Raw genomic sequence first — 18,653 nt, 5'->3', positions numbered from 1 at the left:
ATGAAGCGCTTTGATGGGGAACTTTGATGTTACACATTTAGGCAATTTGACAATTATTCATGTTCAGTTCAACAGAAACCATGAGCACATGAAGTTCGGCACCCTGCCAGGCTGCACTCAAGCCTGAAGATAATGTAGTTCACCTCGCTGTGAGTTTTTATAGGCAGTCCTCAATTTATTATCAGCTAAACCAGCACATTCAGGATGCATGTCTTTTAATACCGTCAGTCTCTCCACAGGCCTTTAAAATAGGGAGCACTCCAGAACATGACCCTTTCCTTTGTGCATGGCAAGTAGCACAAGGCTGCAAGAAACTGTTCAAATATTGACTTCCTTCCTGAACTGCACTGGCAGCCTGACTGAGGCTGGCAGACTCTTCCTAACAAAGTGTTGGCAGCAATGTGAGAAGAGGGCACCCTGCAGGCCTGGACTATTTTAGCTTCATGGGCTATGTATGTGACACAGGAAATATAATAATGGTGTTGACATTGTACTTGAGTCACTCATATAAACCACCGGTGTGTATTACATATGTCAATACATAAAGACTAATAGAATAGACAGTAATTCACCCAACCTATTCTTTGCTGTAAAATTAATACATCTCATATCATAGCTAAGCATTTTGATCTTTGTAGAGGCGGAAGCGTAACCTAGTGTACTAACCTCAATTGATGCAATAATTGCCTGTTGTAAAATTCATTGAGTGCACCCCCCCAACTGGTCAACCTGTATAATTAATAATAATTAATAACTGTTCAAACAGAAGCACTTACACTTCATTTTATATCGAACAATTTTAGGTATTTCTGACTGTCAGCATATTTCACAGGACGACAAGGGTATAGAGAAAGGCATGTTGTAATTTCACAGTTATATTTGACAGTGTGGGTTAAGAACACGCCTGTCAAAGCGTGTGCCTGGGAAGAGCAACACGGCAGCTCGTGGCTTTAGTGAAAACCCAACCACAATTGAGATATGAAAATAGATCCCATAATTGGACTGCGGTTCTCCTTTAAGCCTCAGGCGGCTCCATCCACGTTTTGAGAGGAAATATCCAGTATCCACTACGTTAGTGGGCTTCGGCATTTCATGTCGGCTTAATATCCAAAGTTTGAATTCAAATCCAGTGTGTGGTTGCTGTATATTGTGTGTTTTTTTTGCTCATAGATTCTTATTCACACTCTCTGAATCTAGTTTATTACAGAGCTCTAGTCAACTTCACCAACTCCATCGTCTACAGCTCAGAGCTGGAGGACATCTTCTCCCCTGCCTTTAATGAGATCTCAGAAGCTGTGGTTGACACGGTATGTCTTCAATACTTTTTCTTAACTGCGCTCAGACGCCAGACCGCTACCTTATAAGGCTTGTGTGTGTGTGTGTGATTTAAGACTTTGGTAAATATGCTTATATTTGATTTTTTTTTCCTCCCCAGCTGGAGTCAGAGTACAACAGGATTTCAGGTGTCCAGACAGTCAGCGTGGTCCTTGTTAAGTACGTACTCAAATGCTTTAAGTCAAGCATTGTGACACCTTAAGTAGAGTCCCTGCAGCTGTGTGCCAGAGCCTCTGATTTCTTTCCTTTTTCCACACCACACAAGGTGGTGAAGGACTGCCATTTGTAACTCATCAACTGTAACGCATCAACTATGCTCTTACAGGAAGGTGGTTAGAGAGAACGGCGTTGACGTATTTGTGGAACTGGACGTGGGCTCTGACTACAACAGCAACAGCGAACAAATTCGAAGTGTGCTGTACAGCGTAGTGCAGCATGGCGAAATCGCCTCCTACGTCACATCAGTGGAGGGCTTTCAGTTCAGACAGCTTGGGGAAGGTAAGGATCACACACCGGAGCTGCTAGCTGACAGACTCATTGACGCAGGAGGTTGCGACGAAATAGAAGCCACCATACGTGGTAAAGCGGGGGCTGCTAATATTTCCTTCTGGTTTCTAGTTCAACCTCTGCCCTCAGTGAAGCCCATAGCGGTGCCAGGTTTGTATTTTGTTACGTAGCTCTGCATGGCGACTGAGCTGAGCCATAGAAGCATTAGGATGGCTGTAACGTAGTGGCTTTAAGAAGAGCCTTTGATGACACGTGCAAAGTGCAAACTCACGTGGTCCCCTGAATGTTTTGCATGGAACATCAATGAAAAATAGCATTGCACAGTAATAAAAAGAGGACTCTCGCATGGCATGACTTTCATTATTATTATTGCTCCACCTATCTATGTATCTAATACACACAATTTGTGTGTTTTTTGATTGTAAGTGTAGTGCAGTGATGACATATTTACGTTTAAATGCTGCGACGGAATTTAAAAACAGGCAGCTATGGCATCTGTAAAGCTGTTTTTTTTTAAATAGTATCCATAGTTTAGATAAGGTTCTGCTGTATATTATGTGACAAAAACATTACATTGTCATATGTTATTTTAATTACCTATTATTTGTTTGAGGGGACAAAAATAACAATACAGTCGTCCCTCGCTAAATAACGGTTCGAATGTCCCTCAATGTATTACATTTTTTCCAAAAATTATTTTTCACACTACACGAAGACTGGCTACTGAGCGGCATGCCATGGCTGAGATTGTGTGGGGGCAAAAGTTTTTTTCTTTTCAATTCGCGAGGATGTGGTAAAAACATACCAAGATAGTGCTTCGAATGGAGTAGGTGAAGAATGACCAAAAAAGTTTTCTTCTCAATCCATGTGGAAGTGGTAAAAATTTGTGTTGCGACAACGCAGATGGCCGCCGCTAGCATAGCAAGCTACTGAGACAACTAGTTAGCCACCGATTTACGTATTCGAAACTTGAGAAAGTGCTTTGCACGCAGAAGGTGAAGAACGACAAAAAAAGCCCCCGCTAGCATAGCAAGCTACTGAGCCAACTAGTTAGACATCGATTTACTTATTCTAAACTTGAGAAAGTGCTTTGCACGCAGTAGGTGAAGAATGACAAAAAAAGCTTTCCTCTCAATTCGTGTGGAAGTGGTAAAAAATTTGAGTTGTGACAACGCAGATGATTCCGTAGCCTGTGCAATGTGATCCAATAATTGGACTGTAAAAGTGGCAATTGGGGTGTTAATTAATGCCTACTGATCTCTAGCAGTGTTAAAATTTGTATTTAGAAACATGTTTTCTATACTCCAGTTATGGAAATATTTTGTTTATTCATATTGAATCCTACTCCCGACTTTTGCGGTTGCATCTGGAACCACTTCACTGTGATAATAATAATCTGGTACCCAATAAAGTACAAATCAAGTGGTCCTTTTACCATTAACTGGCTGTTAGTTGCTTAATATGTGTTGTGACGTGATGCAGTGCATTGGTTGTCCTGAAGTGTTGGCTTGCATGTTGATCCTTCAACACATCCCTCCTCCTCCCCATCTGCATCTTTCTTAGTACCCCCCGTCATCAGACCCTGCATGCCGGATGAGCACAGGTGTGGTGACGGGACTTGTATCCTGTTGGAATACCTGTGTGACAACCGACCAGATTGCCGTGATATGAGTGATGAGAACAATTGTGGTGAGTTGCTTTAGGCTGACCGGCTGGCAGGTTGTAGCATGGTTGGCCCCGGCATGAACTGACATTGTGCCATGTGTCTCATCATGTGTCTTATCACCACAGTTGCTAAATTTAACCAGAGATCTGTTGCAGATTTGATAAGGCCCGTTATCCCAACCGTACCCACCCGTGCCACCACAACCACCATCGTTAAACCTCCGCAGCCACCCGTCATTCCAGGACTGTGCAGGGCGGATCAAGCAAAATGCCAGAGTGGAGAGTGTATCCCTCGAGACTACATCTGTGATGGAGAAAGAGACTGCTCAGACGGAAGTGACGAATTCCGATGTGGTCAGTGGTTGTACACTTTCGTGTGCGTGCACACCCTTAGAGCAGTATCGGCACTTACTTCTTGTCTTTACAGGAACTCCGTCCCCGTGTGAACCAAATGAGTTCAAGTGTAAAAACGGTCGTTGCGCCCTCAAGCTATGGCGTTGTGATGGAGACAATGACTGTGAGGATAACTCCGATGAGCTCGACTGCCGTGAGTCTCCATCTAAGGCACTGTTCTGACATGCATCTGGAGTGATGTGGTCATGATGTTCATAACTATAACAATTTTTTTATCAATAAGGAAGTTTGCTGTGGGAAGGTTACCTTTGTCTGGACACTTTGACAGCTTTTACTTCGAATTTCTCAACTATAACCATGGCTTATGAGCTACTGAGTCGATGTAAACTTAAAAAATGTCCACTAGCGATTGGCTCAAGTGTCAGCTCAGAAATTATGCAAATGATGAATGAATCAGCAAATTGTGTCCACTGCAGCCACCAAGGGTCCCGATGACAGGTGTGCTCCAGAGCAGTTTGAATGCCTCAGCGATCGCACTTGCATCCCAGCTAGTTACCAATGTGATGAAGAGCCAGATTGCCCCGACCGCTCGGATGAATACGGTTGCAGTAAGTCCGCACCCCTCTTGTATTTTTCTCTGTAGTGTACTAGTACATTTGTCTGCCTCCGAGCTCCTGCTTCTGAGCTCTACTGAACTTAAGGAAGGTCCTGTCTTTGTTTTTTTAAAAAAACTTCACAGCCCCTCCCTCGGTGACAAGCCCGCCAGAAGAATCCATTCAAGCTGCAAGAGGAGCTACTGTGACATTCACCTGTCAGGCTGTTGGAGTGCCAACACCCATCATCACCTGGAGACTGAACTGGGGACACATTCCTATCAGCGGCAGGTGGGTTTGCTGGAAACCATCATTAGCACTGTCATTACAGATTATTCTAGGTTATTTGGTTTAGGTATCATTCAGCCCCAGTCCGTTGAGGTTTCTCATCAACGCTTTATGAGTCACAAAGCGGCTACAAACTTGTCAGGAGCTATTTTAGAGCGATATTTCAGTACTCCCTCATAATCCCATTTAGACTATTCTTAAGGGCCGACATGTTTGATGTATCACTGCTGTGTCATCATCAACAGATGTAATTTTGCACAATGTGTTGTGTCCGTATGATACCAGAATCTCCATGACCAGTGAGAATGGCCGTGGCACCCTCACAATACGTGACGTGAAGGAGGCCGATCAGGGGGCCTACACTTGCGAGGCCATCAATGCCAAAGGTCTGGTGTTTGGTATTCCTGATGGAGTGCTAACCCTTACATCGAATCCCAACCCAGGTACACTTGAGCAAACACTGGACGGTTTTCATGGCAAGCCATGCTTGAATTCAAGTTCAGGTAAGCAGAGAAATGGTCTTGATCTTGCCAGGAAACTGCCCAGATGGTCACTTTAGTGTGGAAGGTCGTTGTGTTTCCTGCTTCTGCGCTGGAATCACCAAGAATTGCAAGAGCACTGGACGCTACCGCAATCAGATCAGCCTGCGTTTCACTGAGGAGGAAGACTTTAAAGGTACAGATGAAACGGATTCAATTGAATTAAATTCAAACTGACACAAAAATACAGAAGCATTTACAACATTCTCGGAATTTACTTTGAATATGTCTGTTTTGCACCTCTCAGGAGTGAATGTCAGCTACCCATCTCGGCCAGGCACTCCTCCTCTTTCCTCTACTCAGCTCCTCATCAACCCTGAGATGGAAGAATTCCAACTAGTTGATCTGTCACGTCGTTTTCTCAATCTGGATTCTTTCTGGACCTTGCCTCGCCAGTTTCTTGGCAATAAGGTATAACCACTGAGAGACTTTCTTGACTTAAGGTCCATTTCAAAACGAATCTGTCTTTTTATAGATTGACTCCTATGGAGGATCCCTGAAGTACAAGGTGCGCTACATATTAGCTCGAGGTCTGTCTGAGCCTGTGGAGAAGCCAGATGTAATCCTTGTTGGAAATGGACGAAGGCTCATATACCGTAGAGGCAGCGCCGTACCTGCTGGTGTGGTCAACCAGAGAGAAATCAAATTCACTGAAGTATGTCTTAAAAGGAATAGACAACATATGTATACTAAATCACTGATATGCTTTCACGAATGGAAACATTTTGTGATTATGAAGGATAACTGGCAACACTCCAGCGGCCGGCAGGTAAGCCGTGAGGAACTAATGATGACACTGGCTAACCTGGACAGCATCAGCATCCGCACAATTTATGACAACCACATGGTCAGCGTGGCACTCAGTGATATCGTCATGGATACCACCACTGTAGAGTTCAGCACTCGGGGTCACGCTAAAGACGTTGAAGAGTGCAGGTGAGAAAAACAAGCTGTTCTTTAAATGCTGATATCTATTAATAATATCAAAGCTGGTGGTGTCATTCTGCATAACATCATGTTGAGACATCTGGTGTGGGCTTTTGCTTTCTCATGATCGCATTTATGGTTCCCAGATGTCCTCCTGGATATACGGGCCTGTCCTGTCAAATGTGCTCCTCTGGCTTCGAGCGTGTCCCTGGTGGCTCCTATCTGGGCACCTGCGCCGGTTGTAACTGTAATGGACATGCCAGCGCCTGTGATCCAATCAGTGGACACTGTCTGGTAAACACCAATAGTGATTTTTATGATGGTTTAAAGGGATACACCCTCCTACCCTGCTGCTGATTAACTTTGTTTCTACCGATTCTCTACTGTAGAGCTGCCAGCATAACACAGAGGGCACTCAGTGTGACAAGTGTCGCGCCGGTTACTTTGGTGACCCAAGACGAGGCCGGCCCGATGACTGCAAGCCCTGCCCCTGTCCATACTATGAAACCACCCGCCGGTAAGCCATGCTCTGTCGGATATATTTGAACACAATGGTGCATTCATTCCACATGCTACTTATTAACCCACCACTGTAAATGTTCACCTCTGGCTCTTTGTCACTGCAGGTTCTCTGATACCTGCTTCCTTGATTCTGACCAACAGCCAACGTGTGATGCCTGTAGGACTGGCTACACAGGAAGACGCTGTGAAAAGTGAGCAAATTACAGTAAATGTAGAGTGGGACTCTTTTATACTCCCCAGTTCTCACAGGACAATATAGAGGGGAATCCTTTCATCGTCATTATTATCATTATTACTATTATTACGGGTTTGTGGGTGGTGTTCATACACATACGCAACGATGAACAACTCTGTATCTGTCTCCTTCCGTCCTCCTTACAAGCACTGGGCAGTACGTATAGGATTTTTTTAATTTAGGACAGCTTCAAAAAAAGGTTACATAACTTTGATAACATAGGTGAGAAACACAATTTAACTTAACTAGAGCAAAGTCCAGATTAGTGTCTGTTAAAATAGGATTGCACTGTATTGCACATTGGTCGCTACTATCTCTATTTTTTTTTTCAGATGTGCTCCTGGTTACCAGGGTAACCCTCTTCTGCCAAACGGAAAATGCGTTCCTCAGCGTGAGTGCCTTTTTCTAAAATTTCTAGGATTTTTGCCTCACAGTAGTGTTGGCAGTAAAATGTGTATGCAGCGTTTCTGGAACACTCCCATATGAACCTTCCTCTCTATATGTCTCCATCTTTCCTCATCCCCCCCTGCAGAAACCAAGTGTGATAACAGAGGAAGCATCAGCTCAAGCAGCAGGCCATGCACCTGCAAGGTTTACATTTATTGTTAATTGTGTAGTTCTTTCATATCAAGTTTTTTTTTAAGAAATGAGCCACCCGAGCAATATGATCTGTTTTTATTTACGTTGCAGAACAATGTGGCAGGCGCTCAATGTGATGAGTGCAAGTCTGGCTTCTTTCACCTATCAGAGAACAACCCCGAGGGCTGTCTGCGTTGTTTCTGCATGGGCGTCACCAAACAGTGTGCCAGCTCTACTTGGAGTCGAGATCAGGTACAGCAGACATGAATAGTAAAGGGAGGGGTACATTCTTTTATTTTTGCACTCTTGCTGCATCAGCACATCCTTGCAGGCACCGCATGGAGGGAGACAAAGAGGGAGTGAATAGTATTTGTGGTGAATATTTTAAGTTACATCTCAGGTAATGTGTTTTTTAGGTGCGAGGAGGAGTAAATGGGCAGCTTTTTAAACTCACCAACAGTGGAAATACGAGAACTATTACTGAGGGCATCTCTCAGAGGGGCCCCTCGGAGGTTGTCTACCGCTACTTTACCAGTATCCCAGACGACATCTACTACTGGGTCATGCCTGACAGTTTCAGAGGAGATAAGGTGAGGCAAATCAACAAAGCACAGTGCACGCAAGGGGAAAGGAAGGAAAACATAAATTGGGTGTTTCATTTAGCTCCATTTCTCTGCCCTTTCCGTCACACACAATCATGCCTCAACATGTTGGACCTGGACCTGCCTGTACAGCAGAGCTCCTTTGAACCTTAAATTCACAGTGAAGCACAGATGTCTTGTGACTTCTCTCTCACTATCATAGCCTGGGCGGGTAAATACCTTTCCACCATTAGCTTAAGAAAATAGTTTTTGTCTTGGCAAAACAACAGAACCACTCAGGATTTAGCCTCAATCTGCTGCATCCACAACACAATTCCCCACCAATCTTCATATCTTAGAGATTAAATCCCATTTTTTTAATGAAAGCTGAGGTAGCTGACATCAACGGTACAACTGATATAATCATTATTGTTGAATGAACCTCACTGATTTAAATCATATGAAATACACAGTACTTGAGGTATCTGAGGTCATACTTTTTTTTCCGCCTTACCAATTGCAACTTGCAGACAACAACACATTGTTGCTTATACATATTTTTCTTTGTTCACATGAGCTTTTCCGTTTACTATCTTGCCACCAGGTGACAGCATATGGTGGGGAACTTCGCTACACTGTGCGATTTGAGCAATTTCAGCGTTCACTGACGATTGATGGTCAGCCAGATGTAGTTCTCCAGGGCAATGGCATCTCTCTGGAGCATTACACGCGGACCAAAACCCTCCCTCGTGTCTCACAAACTGTCACGGTGACATTCAGAGAGGTTTGTGTCACTCTCAGGGTCTATCTTGTTACTTAATGGACCCCAAAATAATAGTTGGATTACATTTTCTGGTAGTCTGAATGGCGTCGCACTGATGGGCAGTCGTGTACGCGGGAACACCTCCTCATGGCTTTGGCCGATGTCAGCGCCTTGCTCATTAGGGCCACATATGCGGACAACATGGCAGAGAGCAGGTATGATGGGAGGTCCCCGTTTAAGCCAATTTAAAGTCATGTAAAAATGGCTGCAGCTAATGGCAAATTTCCCTGTACAGTATATCAGACATCAAGATGGATATCGCTGTTCCTCGCTCAACTGGGAATGAACGTGCCCTGGAGGTGGAAGAGTGTGCGTGCCCTCAAGGTTATAGAGGACCATCTTGCCAGGTATAACGTTTCACTTGTTTTCTGAATTAATGAATCAAAATATTTATTTATGGGGAAGTTGCAGATACCATATTTCCCATTTTTTTTCCTCACCTGAGATGTTATGGCTTGGTATTGCAGGACTGTGAAGAAGGTTACACTCGAACCACCTCTGGTCTTTACCTGGGCACCTGTGAGAGGTGTGACTGCAATGGGCATGCCAGCAGTTGTGATCCAGAGAGCGGCAGGTGTCTTGTAGGTCTTATAATACTTTTCATCTCTTAGTTATTGTTCACTGTTCAACTTGCTAAATCATATCTGCACTGGAATGCAATAATGTTATTTTGGATAAATACAAAACAAGCCTTGTGCACTTTGCATCAACCTCTCAGTGAATTGCATCTCTCTTTTTTTTGTATGTGTCTGTCCTGACCAACAGCAATGTCTCCACAAAACTACTGGACCAAGGTGTGAGCTGTGTGAGACTGGTTACTATGGAAACCCAACAACAGGAGGTGCTCAGGCATGTCAGCCTTGCCCCTGTCCAGGAACTGCATCCAACAACCAGTAAGTTGAAGTCTAAACTGATGTTCAGAATGGGTTAAAAGCTATGATAAGCTCAGATTGGTCATGGTCATGGATCATAGTCGACCATGATGCCACTTAATTTTTCTTAGCTTCTAATGAATGATTGTTTGCAGAAACCTCACATAATTTTTACTTCACATACTCTTTAAACAGATTCTCCCGAACCTGTTATCTTGAATCTGACGGTCAACCAACCTGTGACAGCTGTCCCCCTGGGTACACTGGCAGACGCTGCGAAAGGTACACTATGCTCTTCCTAGATTCCGTTTCCCCTACATCTTCTGCTCAGGGCCATTTGGACACCGCTCAGGGTTTGGGGTAACTGGGTGGGCCGGCAGCACTGTTAATAGGCACTAGCATCTTCATTCGAATGGGATGTATGCATGATGGTGGTTCACTTTAGTTTTGTGCGTGGTTTTTCATTGGCAGTGGAGGAATGGGAGACCCATTCTCAAATTAGCTTTAACTGTGCTTTTGGAGATTTTAAATATAAGCCAACTTTGATTTCATGTGCTTTGGGATAGACACATCTTCATCAGGGATTACTTGTTCTTTTCTGGTGCCGACCATGATTTTATTATATGTTGAAAAATGGTTTGTGCAAGTAGGCTAGTGCTTGATGTTTTCTGGTAACCTTCAGTTTGTTGGTTGATGGACTTTTTGCTTTGTTTTGTACATTTTGTCTTCTCAATGGTTGCTTCCTGCTTCAGCTTTGTGCTATGCTGGTTGCATACATTTAAAGGCTATGTTGGCTCTTGTGATCTGTCTGTGCACACAGCAAATGGATTTTCTGGGTCTCTTTAACATAAATGTAGCTGAGGCATTTATGAGGCTGAAAAAGAATCTTTGCTGCTTTGACGGCAAAGATGACAAGTTGAAAATACAACTGTCAAATAATTTAATATTTAAACATGTATATACCAGCAACCATCCTCATTGTGCTGTTTTGACATTAAGAGAGGAGATGCCATCTGCAGACAGTTGTGGGGACCCTTTCCAAGAGAAGATGCTAGATGGCTATCTCCCTTTGGGATGTGGAGCTGAAGCTGTATTAAATTACAGCCTGGATAAAGTGATTAGACCCTTTGGAAGTGGTGATAGTGATGACGATGACTACCTTTGGCCTGAAACCACTGCACAAACAACCGTCCTTCCAAGCAGGAAAATACTTTCTACTCCTGCTCACCGTCGCACCACGCTTTCTGTTCCAAAAATTGTGACGGGCAGTGCTTCAGTCACTCACAATAGGTCAATAGCAACCAGACTCCCACCACGCTTCATGCCTGACCAAGACACTAGGCACTCCAGCTTTCAGCACCTCCTCCGGATTCATCTGAACACCTTTAACCAGCGTCTCAGCATGCTAGAAAGCAACACACTTGATATGAGAGAAAGCATCCGTAGAATGGAAGATCAACAGAGTGATCTCAGCTCCCAGCTGAAGGAGCTTATTGCTGTTCAGGCAACAACGGAAAAGACCAAGAGGGTCAGTGAGCTGGAAAAGAGCTACACAGATATGGAGGCCCGTTTGAGTAGACTCGAGGGAAGACTTGAGATCCTCATTGATGGCTTCACGGCCCTCGCTCAGGAGATGAACAAGATGAAACGTTCAAGACACACTTCCCGTTCGCCGGAGGAAAGGTTGGCCCTGCCCTCACTGAGCACTGTGCTTCTACCACCAACATTCTCAACACCTCAGCCTCCAGGCAGAAGAACACAAACAAAGAGACCACTCATCCATCAAGCCGCAGTACCCCAAATCATACCTACCCCAAATCTCCCTAATAGTAAACCCACTCGCTCACCTCGGAAAAGTAAACATGTCTCTAATTCTACACTGAAGGCAAAAGAAAATGTTAACAATGAAGCTCAACCTCGATTTACAACTACAGCAAAGTCTGAGGAGAAGCCTAATGTGACAGCTAAACATGTCTCCCAATCAAACCACACTAAACGACTAAAGCACGTTCAAGCTGAGGGAGCAATCACTAAATTTCAACTGGAGCCACCATCTCACAGTGAAACCCCGGCAAGGACCCCCACTAACCGTGGGCATAACAAATCATTTAGGTCAGATGAACCACTTAAAAAGAATGACCAAAAGGGAGCAGAGGATGCAGTGAAAACAGAGAATCCTACCAAGGTTGTGAGGGCAAAAATCAGGCCTAACCCAACAACAACAACAACAACAACACAGGCTTCTTCTTCAGCTTCAACCAAAATCACATCGACAACGATATTAACTCCTGTAAGATCCAAAGTGACGTCTGCAAAAAAGCTCAACACAACAACAAAAGCAAGACTTGCCCCTCCTAGAACCACAAAGAAGTCAAATAAACCAACAAAATCTACATTGACACGCCCTGGAACAAAAGCACCGACTACTGTAAAGAAGTCATCGGTAAAAACACCCTCATCTAAAGCTAAAGCAAAAACTAAAGCTAAAGCTAACCCTGCAGTGAAGGCAGGAAAGAAAACACGACAGAAAGACAAGACAAATACTAAATCTGGAATTTTGGAACTACTGAGGTTATTGAAAGGAGGGCAAACATCGACAAAGCAGAAAAATCACAACGATGGTTCTCTTCATGTTGTTCTGGGAAGGCTGGCCATCCCTATAAGGATTATCCCTGATGACTAGTGCATATTGTACTATTTCTATTATTTTCTCACTGACTTTATAACCATTGGCTCTTTATTTATGTTGAATATAACCATATGTAGGGAACTCGATGAAGGGTTTGAATGTATGACACTGTACGTATGATGTATTACTTTTGAGTTTGTGATCTGATTCATGGCTACATCTTTGAAAGTCGTTGCACAGAAGTCGTACAGTCAGGAGACAGCTTAGCGTTAGTACCTCTTATTTGTTGATTTTTTTTATTTTTTTTCGGTTTGTTTTTTGATAACTTTACTACCTCAGGCTTTGCACCATTTATTGGCTTGCTCATTTTGAAAAGGTCATGCCTATCACGTTTTTATAGTGACTGCAGTCATTTTATTAGTTAGTTCCATGCCGGCATGTAGCCTGTATATACTGAGGGTGATTTTAGATCTTAAAATAAAGATACAAAATGCTTTTCTGTGTCATTTTAGCGTGAAGAACCATCAAAACCTATCCCTTTACTTGCCATAAAAGGGAAACATTTGGTCCGCAGATGTTACATTTGAATCCTTTTAAACATAGCACATGGGGATACTTATTATTTCAAAGCTGATGACAGTCCTGTCAGTTGTATTATTACTAAATGTATTTTATCTAACAAGAGTTTTGCCAGTGGAGCAGTGGTGTGGATTCAGACTATGATTAGTCTGTCTATGGAAAACTAAGTGTGATTGGCACAGGTTGGTTTCCTTGTAAAAGAAAGGATGGTTTGGGGTTCACTAAAAATGACAAGAACAACGATGCATACTTTGCAGTCAATTTTAATGTAGACATTGTTGAAAGCTTTTGACCTATTCTTGACTGGACTACTCACGGGGCGACATTTCAACATTGGCATCTGTCAGGTACATGTCGATGTCAAATAAATGCATTACTAGAATCTTCTGTTAGTAAAAAAATAGGGAATCTACAGCGTGTCTCAAAAGTTAGAATAGTTTCCCAACATGGAAGCAGTTTGTTGACAGTTGACCTTCGGAGCTGCCGTAGGACAGGTGAGGTAAGACTCCAGGCGACCTGCTTAGTCTGTACTTGGATCAGCCTTTCCTCTGGTGGTAGTGCTTTGCTGCTGGGTGGGGTGGATGGCACATTGTCTTAACTTTCATCTCGTTCTCCAACTGAGCATATTACCTGTCCAATATTTCTGTTCATGTATGTTTCTGAGTGTATTTTTTGGTATTCTGTGTATAAAATGTATACCCCTCAAATTTCAGGAAATATTTCTATTACAGGGACAGTAGTCAGTGTACAACTTGTACATAGTAATCTGCACTTTTTTTGGAACTTTGTCCATCATTCACAATTAATTTCTTCAGTATTTCTTTCCCTTTACTGTGCCTTTAGCGTGAGAAAATATGAGCGTGAGTTAATATGAGCAAGCTAACGATGGATGTCATTGGAAATACGTATATTACGTATATACACGGTACAATTGGCAAGTTAAGCTTAAACTTGAGGTCAGCTGGGATAGGCTCCAGCATACTCCCGAGACCCTAATGAGGATAAGCCTAATGTAAAACAATTATGAATTGGGCTTTTTTTCTGAGATGAGTAAATGTATCATGCTTTGCCAGATGTACACTGACTACTCATTTTATGAACTTCCATTATAAAGTTTATTTACTACATATTACTATGGCTTGGTTAGCGCGCAGGCCACACAGCTTGGAGTTCGATTCCATCCTCGGCCATGTCTGTGTGGAATTTGTATGTTCTCCCTGTGCATATGTGGGTTTTCTCCGGGTATTCCGGTTTCCTCAAAAACATGCTAGTTTAATTGGCGAGTTCCAAATTGTCCATAGGTATGAATGTGAGTGTGAATGGTTGTTTGTCTATATGTGCCCTGTGATTGGCTGGCGACCAGTCCAGAGTGGCACACCCTGGACTTGGTACCCCGCCTCTCGCCCGAAGACAGCTGGGATAGGCTCCAGCACCCCCGCGACCCTCGTGAGGATAAGCGGTAGAAAATGAATGAATGAAGTTTCATTTCTATTTTAATGTCCCTTGAGAAGATTTAATACAAGGGTTACTGAAATGTGAGGGGTGTACTCACTTCATCAGAGAGATGTTGAATACCTTTTCTGTGGCTGTGCTTTATGCCTTTCTGTGGCAAGCAATCAAAAAAGCTTTTTGGGAAAGCTTTTTTGTGTCAAATGGAAATATTACTTATTACTTATTTTACAGAACTGAATACCATAAAAATTCCATGTACATTAAGTGATCTATTAGTGATTGTCTGTTTTCCAAAAGATGTACATCGCAACAATGTTGTCTTTTTTTGTTTAATCCAGATGTGCACCAGGATACACCGGCAACCCACTACTTGGACAAAGGTGCACCGCTGGTAACGAAGTCAATGGTAAAATGCTGAGCTTAGAAACACATCAATATTATTCTTAACTGATCTCCACAGACTGAAACTATCCGGTCCATCGTCCCTTTCTAGGTAACTGCTACAACTGTGACCCAAGAGGAAGCGAAGGCTGCCATGGCGGTTCTTGTCGCTGCAAAGTAATCATAACAAAATACTTTTGTCATGTTTGGTTTCAATTCTTCTGCATATAATTTCAAAAGGAATGGCATTATGCACCCCATGATCACACGCCACTGTCTTCTAGATGAATGTTGAAAGTCCATCCTGTGCCACATGCAAGGCTGGAACCTTCCATCTAAGCCAGCAAAACAAAGATGGCTGCCTGTCCTGTTTCTGTATGGGTGTCACACAGCAGTGCTCCAGCTCTAACTACTACAGAGACCTGGTAAGGTAGACACGGTCCAGCTATAGGGCAGCGTTTCCCACTTGAAATATAATTTTTGGACTTACAGGGAAAGAAAGATTAAACTGTCAATCAAGTAGCACCACTGCTGAACTACTCTTACCATTTGCGTATGCCTGTCGCAATGAAGGAAAATAAACCAGAATCAAAATAGCCTGTCCGCCATTTGTCACTGAACAACAGTACGTCTGAGGAAAGTGAAGGGTGAGGCCTTGCATGGCAAAAGGCCTTGTGGTTTTGTTGGTTTCCACCTTGGGAAACCAAACTCTATTTATTCTGGTTTTATACAGCAGCAATTTTCTAACTGTTTGTGTCAGTCAGTTTGGTTTTATGAGGAAAAATGCTGTAAATGAAAGCCTTACTGTTTTTTGTTGCTTTGATTGTTGTGCCCTTTTTTTTATTGTGTTTGTAAATGCATTCCTGTAGGTGTCCTCAACATTTTATCCAGGGAACTTCCAAGGATTCGCACTGGTGAACCGCCAACGCACCAACCGTATCTCCACTGGTTTCACAGTGGAGATTTCCACCGAGGGCACTCAGCTGTCCTACAGCAACTTTGACTACCTTGGACAAGAGCCCCACTACTGGCAGCTTCCGGGGGTCTTCCAGGGAGACAAGGTCAGTACTTTAAGAAGGTTTGAGCAGAGAACCCTGTTGTGCACCGGGAACCTGTAGACCACTTTTCCTCTTACAAGTTTTGCTTTTCTTCTTTAAAACCTCAGCTCGTCTTTTATCTGTCTATCTTTTCTATACAGCTGCATTTGTGTGTAGTCTGGTAAAACCATTGGTTTTCAATCACTCAATTTGATGTTTTAATTTATTTTTTTCTTGTTTTATCTGATCTGTTATGCTTATAGAACGACCGGTCCTTGACTCGTATCAAACGAGCCGAGCAGGTATGAAACTGTCAGACAGAGGCTAAGTGTCGTTTAGTCATGTATGTATTTTGAGCATCTATACATTGAGAAGTTGTTTTGTTTTGCTCTAATCTGTGATTGTATGTTGAGCTCCGTGATATTTCAACTCATTTTTGGAGAGCTTGCACCGCCGCCTACTGCACATCGAATTGCATTCTGCTTGAAATAATGCAAGCCATGCAAATAGAAGAATCATTACTGGACCATTAAAGAGCTTCATACATTTTAACTTTGCTTGAATAACACCGCCAAAACAATACCAAATACCATCCGTTCAGTCATAAGGAAGATGATCAAAGTCAAAACACGTTATGTCCACATCAAGAGAGTGGCGCAAATTTTGGCAGCGAGAAGCAGCGAAGGAAAGATGCTTCCATTTGAAACCGAATAACCTCTGAGAATAAGGACACCCACAGAACAAAAAGAGGTAGTTAGTTACAGGGGGACCACAGTTAAAAGCAATTAATCTTCAATTACTGAAAGGTTGCTGGTTTTAATCTGTGTGGTGTCAGTGTGGGAGTGAGAAAACAGTCAAACTTGTGCATACTCTTACTGTCTAAAATGCATGATTCAGCATGATTGCTCCTTGCAGTGACGTACATCAGTGTACATGATGGGAGAACGCCAAACCCCTGCCTCAGCACCATTACGTATCCTCTGTATATCCCCACTGTCAGGGTGAAGATGTCAGACAGCTGGATGATGAGGTCTGGGCACTCCTCTCAAACTTCTCCTTTCAACGATCTCCACTTTCCACTTCCTCCTCTGTTCGTTTTCCAACATCTTCACACTCTTCCTCTCAATGGTCTTTGCAAAATCGGAGCCCGCCTCCTCGTCCGTCTGGCATCTCCTCTTCAGTTAAACCAACCAGACCCCAACCGTACTCCCCAGGCCATGCGCCTCACCTGCAGGTACCCTCAGTCAGAGATTGTGAACGTGACGTTGTTGGGCCTTTAGCTTTCTCGTTACTATGGTGACTTATCTTCTCTTGGAATTTGGTTTTGCTATGAATCAACAGAGCAAGAACACAGTGAGCAAGACGAATGGCCAACCCTCTGGAGCCAAAAGCGAGGTAGATGACAGCAGCTCAACTGAAATGTGAATGATTTAGAAAAGAGACGGGCGTCTTAAAAGCAACTTTGGTTTCACTTTCATGATGTCTTGTTTAAAATTGGCCTCAAATGCCGTAAGCTGTCATTTTCACATTACTGTGAGTGGAAGTTGTCAGAGCGGGACAGTCGGTAGCACAATGGACGGTTTAACAGCGCTCCAGAGCATATACTTACAAAGAGTTCTGCTGTATGCCACACATTCCTCCTCCCAGACTTCCTCTCTGCTCGCTCGACTTTCTCCATGTCTGTGTCTCAATCTCCTTTGCTTCCCTCACTCCTTGCCTCCCAGTACTCTCTGGTCTACAAAGGTTTCAGCTTGCACCAGGATGATCTGCTCTACTGGCAGCTCCCTGCACAGTTCACAGGGGATAAGGTAACTGAAAACTCTGGGTCAAATCCCTGAACTTGACCTCCCAGCAGCCTAGGAACTCCATCCCACATTCACCATGAACTTTCCTTTATCCCAGTCCTCTTGTTTTCCATCTACTGGAAAGGGTCCTCACACACACACACATATGAGTCCTCTGTGGTTAAACTGCCAGAGGAAGGCCTCAGGTCGTAATTCAATTGATAAAGGTTTTTAAAAACAGACTATGACATAAATATATTGATAATGTTTCTAGTGTACATTAGCTGATGAAAGTATACAGTATGCTGAGGAATGCAATTTAAATCTTGTATTGTTTTCATTGCGTTTACATCTGTTTAGCATCAAAGCATCTAAAATATACTAATTCCTGTTCAATATATTTAAGGTGGGCTCATACGGTGGCAAACTCAAATATACCATCTCCTATGTGGCTGGTGCAAGAGGAACCGTACTCGAAGACGCCGATGTGCAGATTATCGTAAGTGCTCCTTCTGTTCTTATTCACATTTTATGCAGATCTTTTTCTCACCTCCAGGTTGTGAATTGTTGTTTTCTGCAGGGTAATGACATAACTCTGGTTGCTGGACAGTCCTGGCAGAGAAGGCAGCACGGCAGCAGAGAGACTCGACAGTTTGAGGTCATCTTCACGGAGGTGAGCGAAACGGTCAAACAGACTGCAAGCTGTGCTGAAGTGCCGGACATTGCCCGTTGGCAACTCACTGTTTCCAGCTTGTCAATTCAAATACGTAGAAGCCATCCTGCATGCCCATGTTGGAGTTATCACACTAAATCTAGAATTGTTTGCCACCATTGGTGATGTAGTTTTCTGGACTGCTGCATGTGGAAAGCTATTTAAACCATTAAAAGGTTGAATGAAATTGACTGACTCTGACTACTTCTAAGTCATGTTGCTAGCTCATATGTTCGGATGTAACCCCCAGGCCGTAGTT

At 43.3% G+C, this 18,653-nt stretch overlaps 1 protein-coding gene across 10 annotated transcripts in view; it reads left to right on the top strand.

Moving 5' to 3' along the window:
- hspg2 (heparan sulfate proteoglycan 2) overlaps nt 1-18,653 on the top strand; it is an 85,414-nt gene that overhangs the window by 36,215 nt on the left and 30,546 nt on the right. For 7 of the 10 annotated variants that reach the window (XM_058050694.1, XM_058050695.1, XM_058050696.1 and 4 more), the window contains 36 exons: nt 1,198-1,307; nt 1,436-1,494; nt 1,661-1,833; nt 1,954-1,992; nt 3,406-3,531; nt 3,664-3,861; nt 3,935-4,054; nt 4,338-4,469; nt 4,601-4,745; nt 5,028-5,185; nt 5,277-5,417; nt 5,529-5,692; nt 5,757-5,936; nt 6,021-6,217; nt 6,355-6,502; nt 6,598-6,725; nt 6,835-6,921; nt 7,298-7,356; nt 7,498-7,556; nt 7,656-7,796; nt 7,961-8,134; nt 8,730-8,909; nt 8,985-9,103; nt 9,184-9,295; nt 9,416-9,529; nt 9,714-9,841; nt 10,016-10,102; nt 14,819-14,886; nt 14,974-15,038; nt 15,146-15,286; nt 15,731-15,922; nt 16,899-17,132; nt 17,240-17,293; nt 17,623-17,706; nt 18,089-18,181; nt 18,263-18,355. In XM_058050694.1, coding sequence (XP_057906677.1) covers nt 1,198-1,307; nt 1,436-1,494; nt 1,661-1,833; nt 1,954-1,992; nt 3,406-3,531; nt 3,664-3,861; nt 3,935-4,054; nt 4,338-4,469; nt 4,601-4,745; nt 5,028-5,185; nt 5,277-5,417; nt 5,529-5,692; nt 5,757-5,936; nt 6,021-6,217; nt 6,355-6,502; nt 6,598-6,725; nt 6,835-6,921; nt 7,298-7,356; nt 7,498-7,556; nt 7,656-7,796; nt 7,961-8,134; nt 8,730-8,909; nt 8,985-9,103; nt 9,184-9,295; nt 9,416-9,529; nt 9,714-9,841; nt 10,016-10,102; nt 14,819-14,886; nt 14,974-15,038; nt 15,146-15,286; nt 15,731-15,922; nt 16,899-17,132; nt 17,240-17,293; nt 17,623-17,706; nt 18,089-18,181; nt 18,263-18,355 — 4,502 coding nt within the window. The remainder of the gene's footprint in view (nt 1-1,197; nt 1,308-1,435; nt 1,495-1,660; nt 1,834-1,953; nt 1,993-3,405; nt 3,532-3,663; nt 3,862-3,934; nt 4,055-4,337; nt 4,470-4,600; nt 4,746-5,027; nt 5,186-5,276; nt 5,418-5,528; nt 5,693-5,756; nt 5,937-6,020; nt 6,218-6,354; nt 6,503-6,597; nt 6,726-6,834; nt 6,922-7,297; nt 7,357-7,497; nt 7,557-7,655; nt 7,797-7,960; nt 8,135-8,729; nt 8,910-8,984; nt 9,104-9,183; nt 9,296-9,415; nt 9,530-9,713; nt 9,842-10,015; nt 10,103-14,818; nt 14,887-14,973; nt 15,039-15,145; nt 15,287-15,730; nt 15,923-16,898; nt 17,133-17,239; nt 17,294-17,622; nt 17,707-18,088; nt 18,182-18,262; nt 18,356-18,653) is intronic. The other 3 variants (XM_058050691.1, XM_058050697.1, XM_058050699.1) reach the window with 3 other exon arrangements.

The sequence above is a fragment of the Doryrhamphus excisus genome, chromosome 16 (assembly GCF_030265055.1).
Source record: "Doryrhamphus excisus isolate RoL2022-K1 chromosome 16, RoL_Dexc_1.0, whole genome shotgun sequence".
NCBI lineage: Eukaryota > Metazoa > Chordata > Actinopteri > Syngnathiformes > Syngnathidae > Doryrhamphus > Doryrhamphus excisus.
The sequence above is the reverse complement of the archived record's forward strand: the minus strand, read 5'-3'. Positions and strand labels throughout refer to the sequence as shown.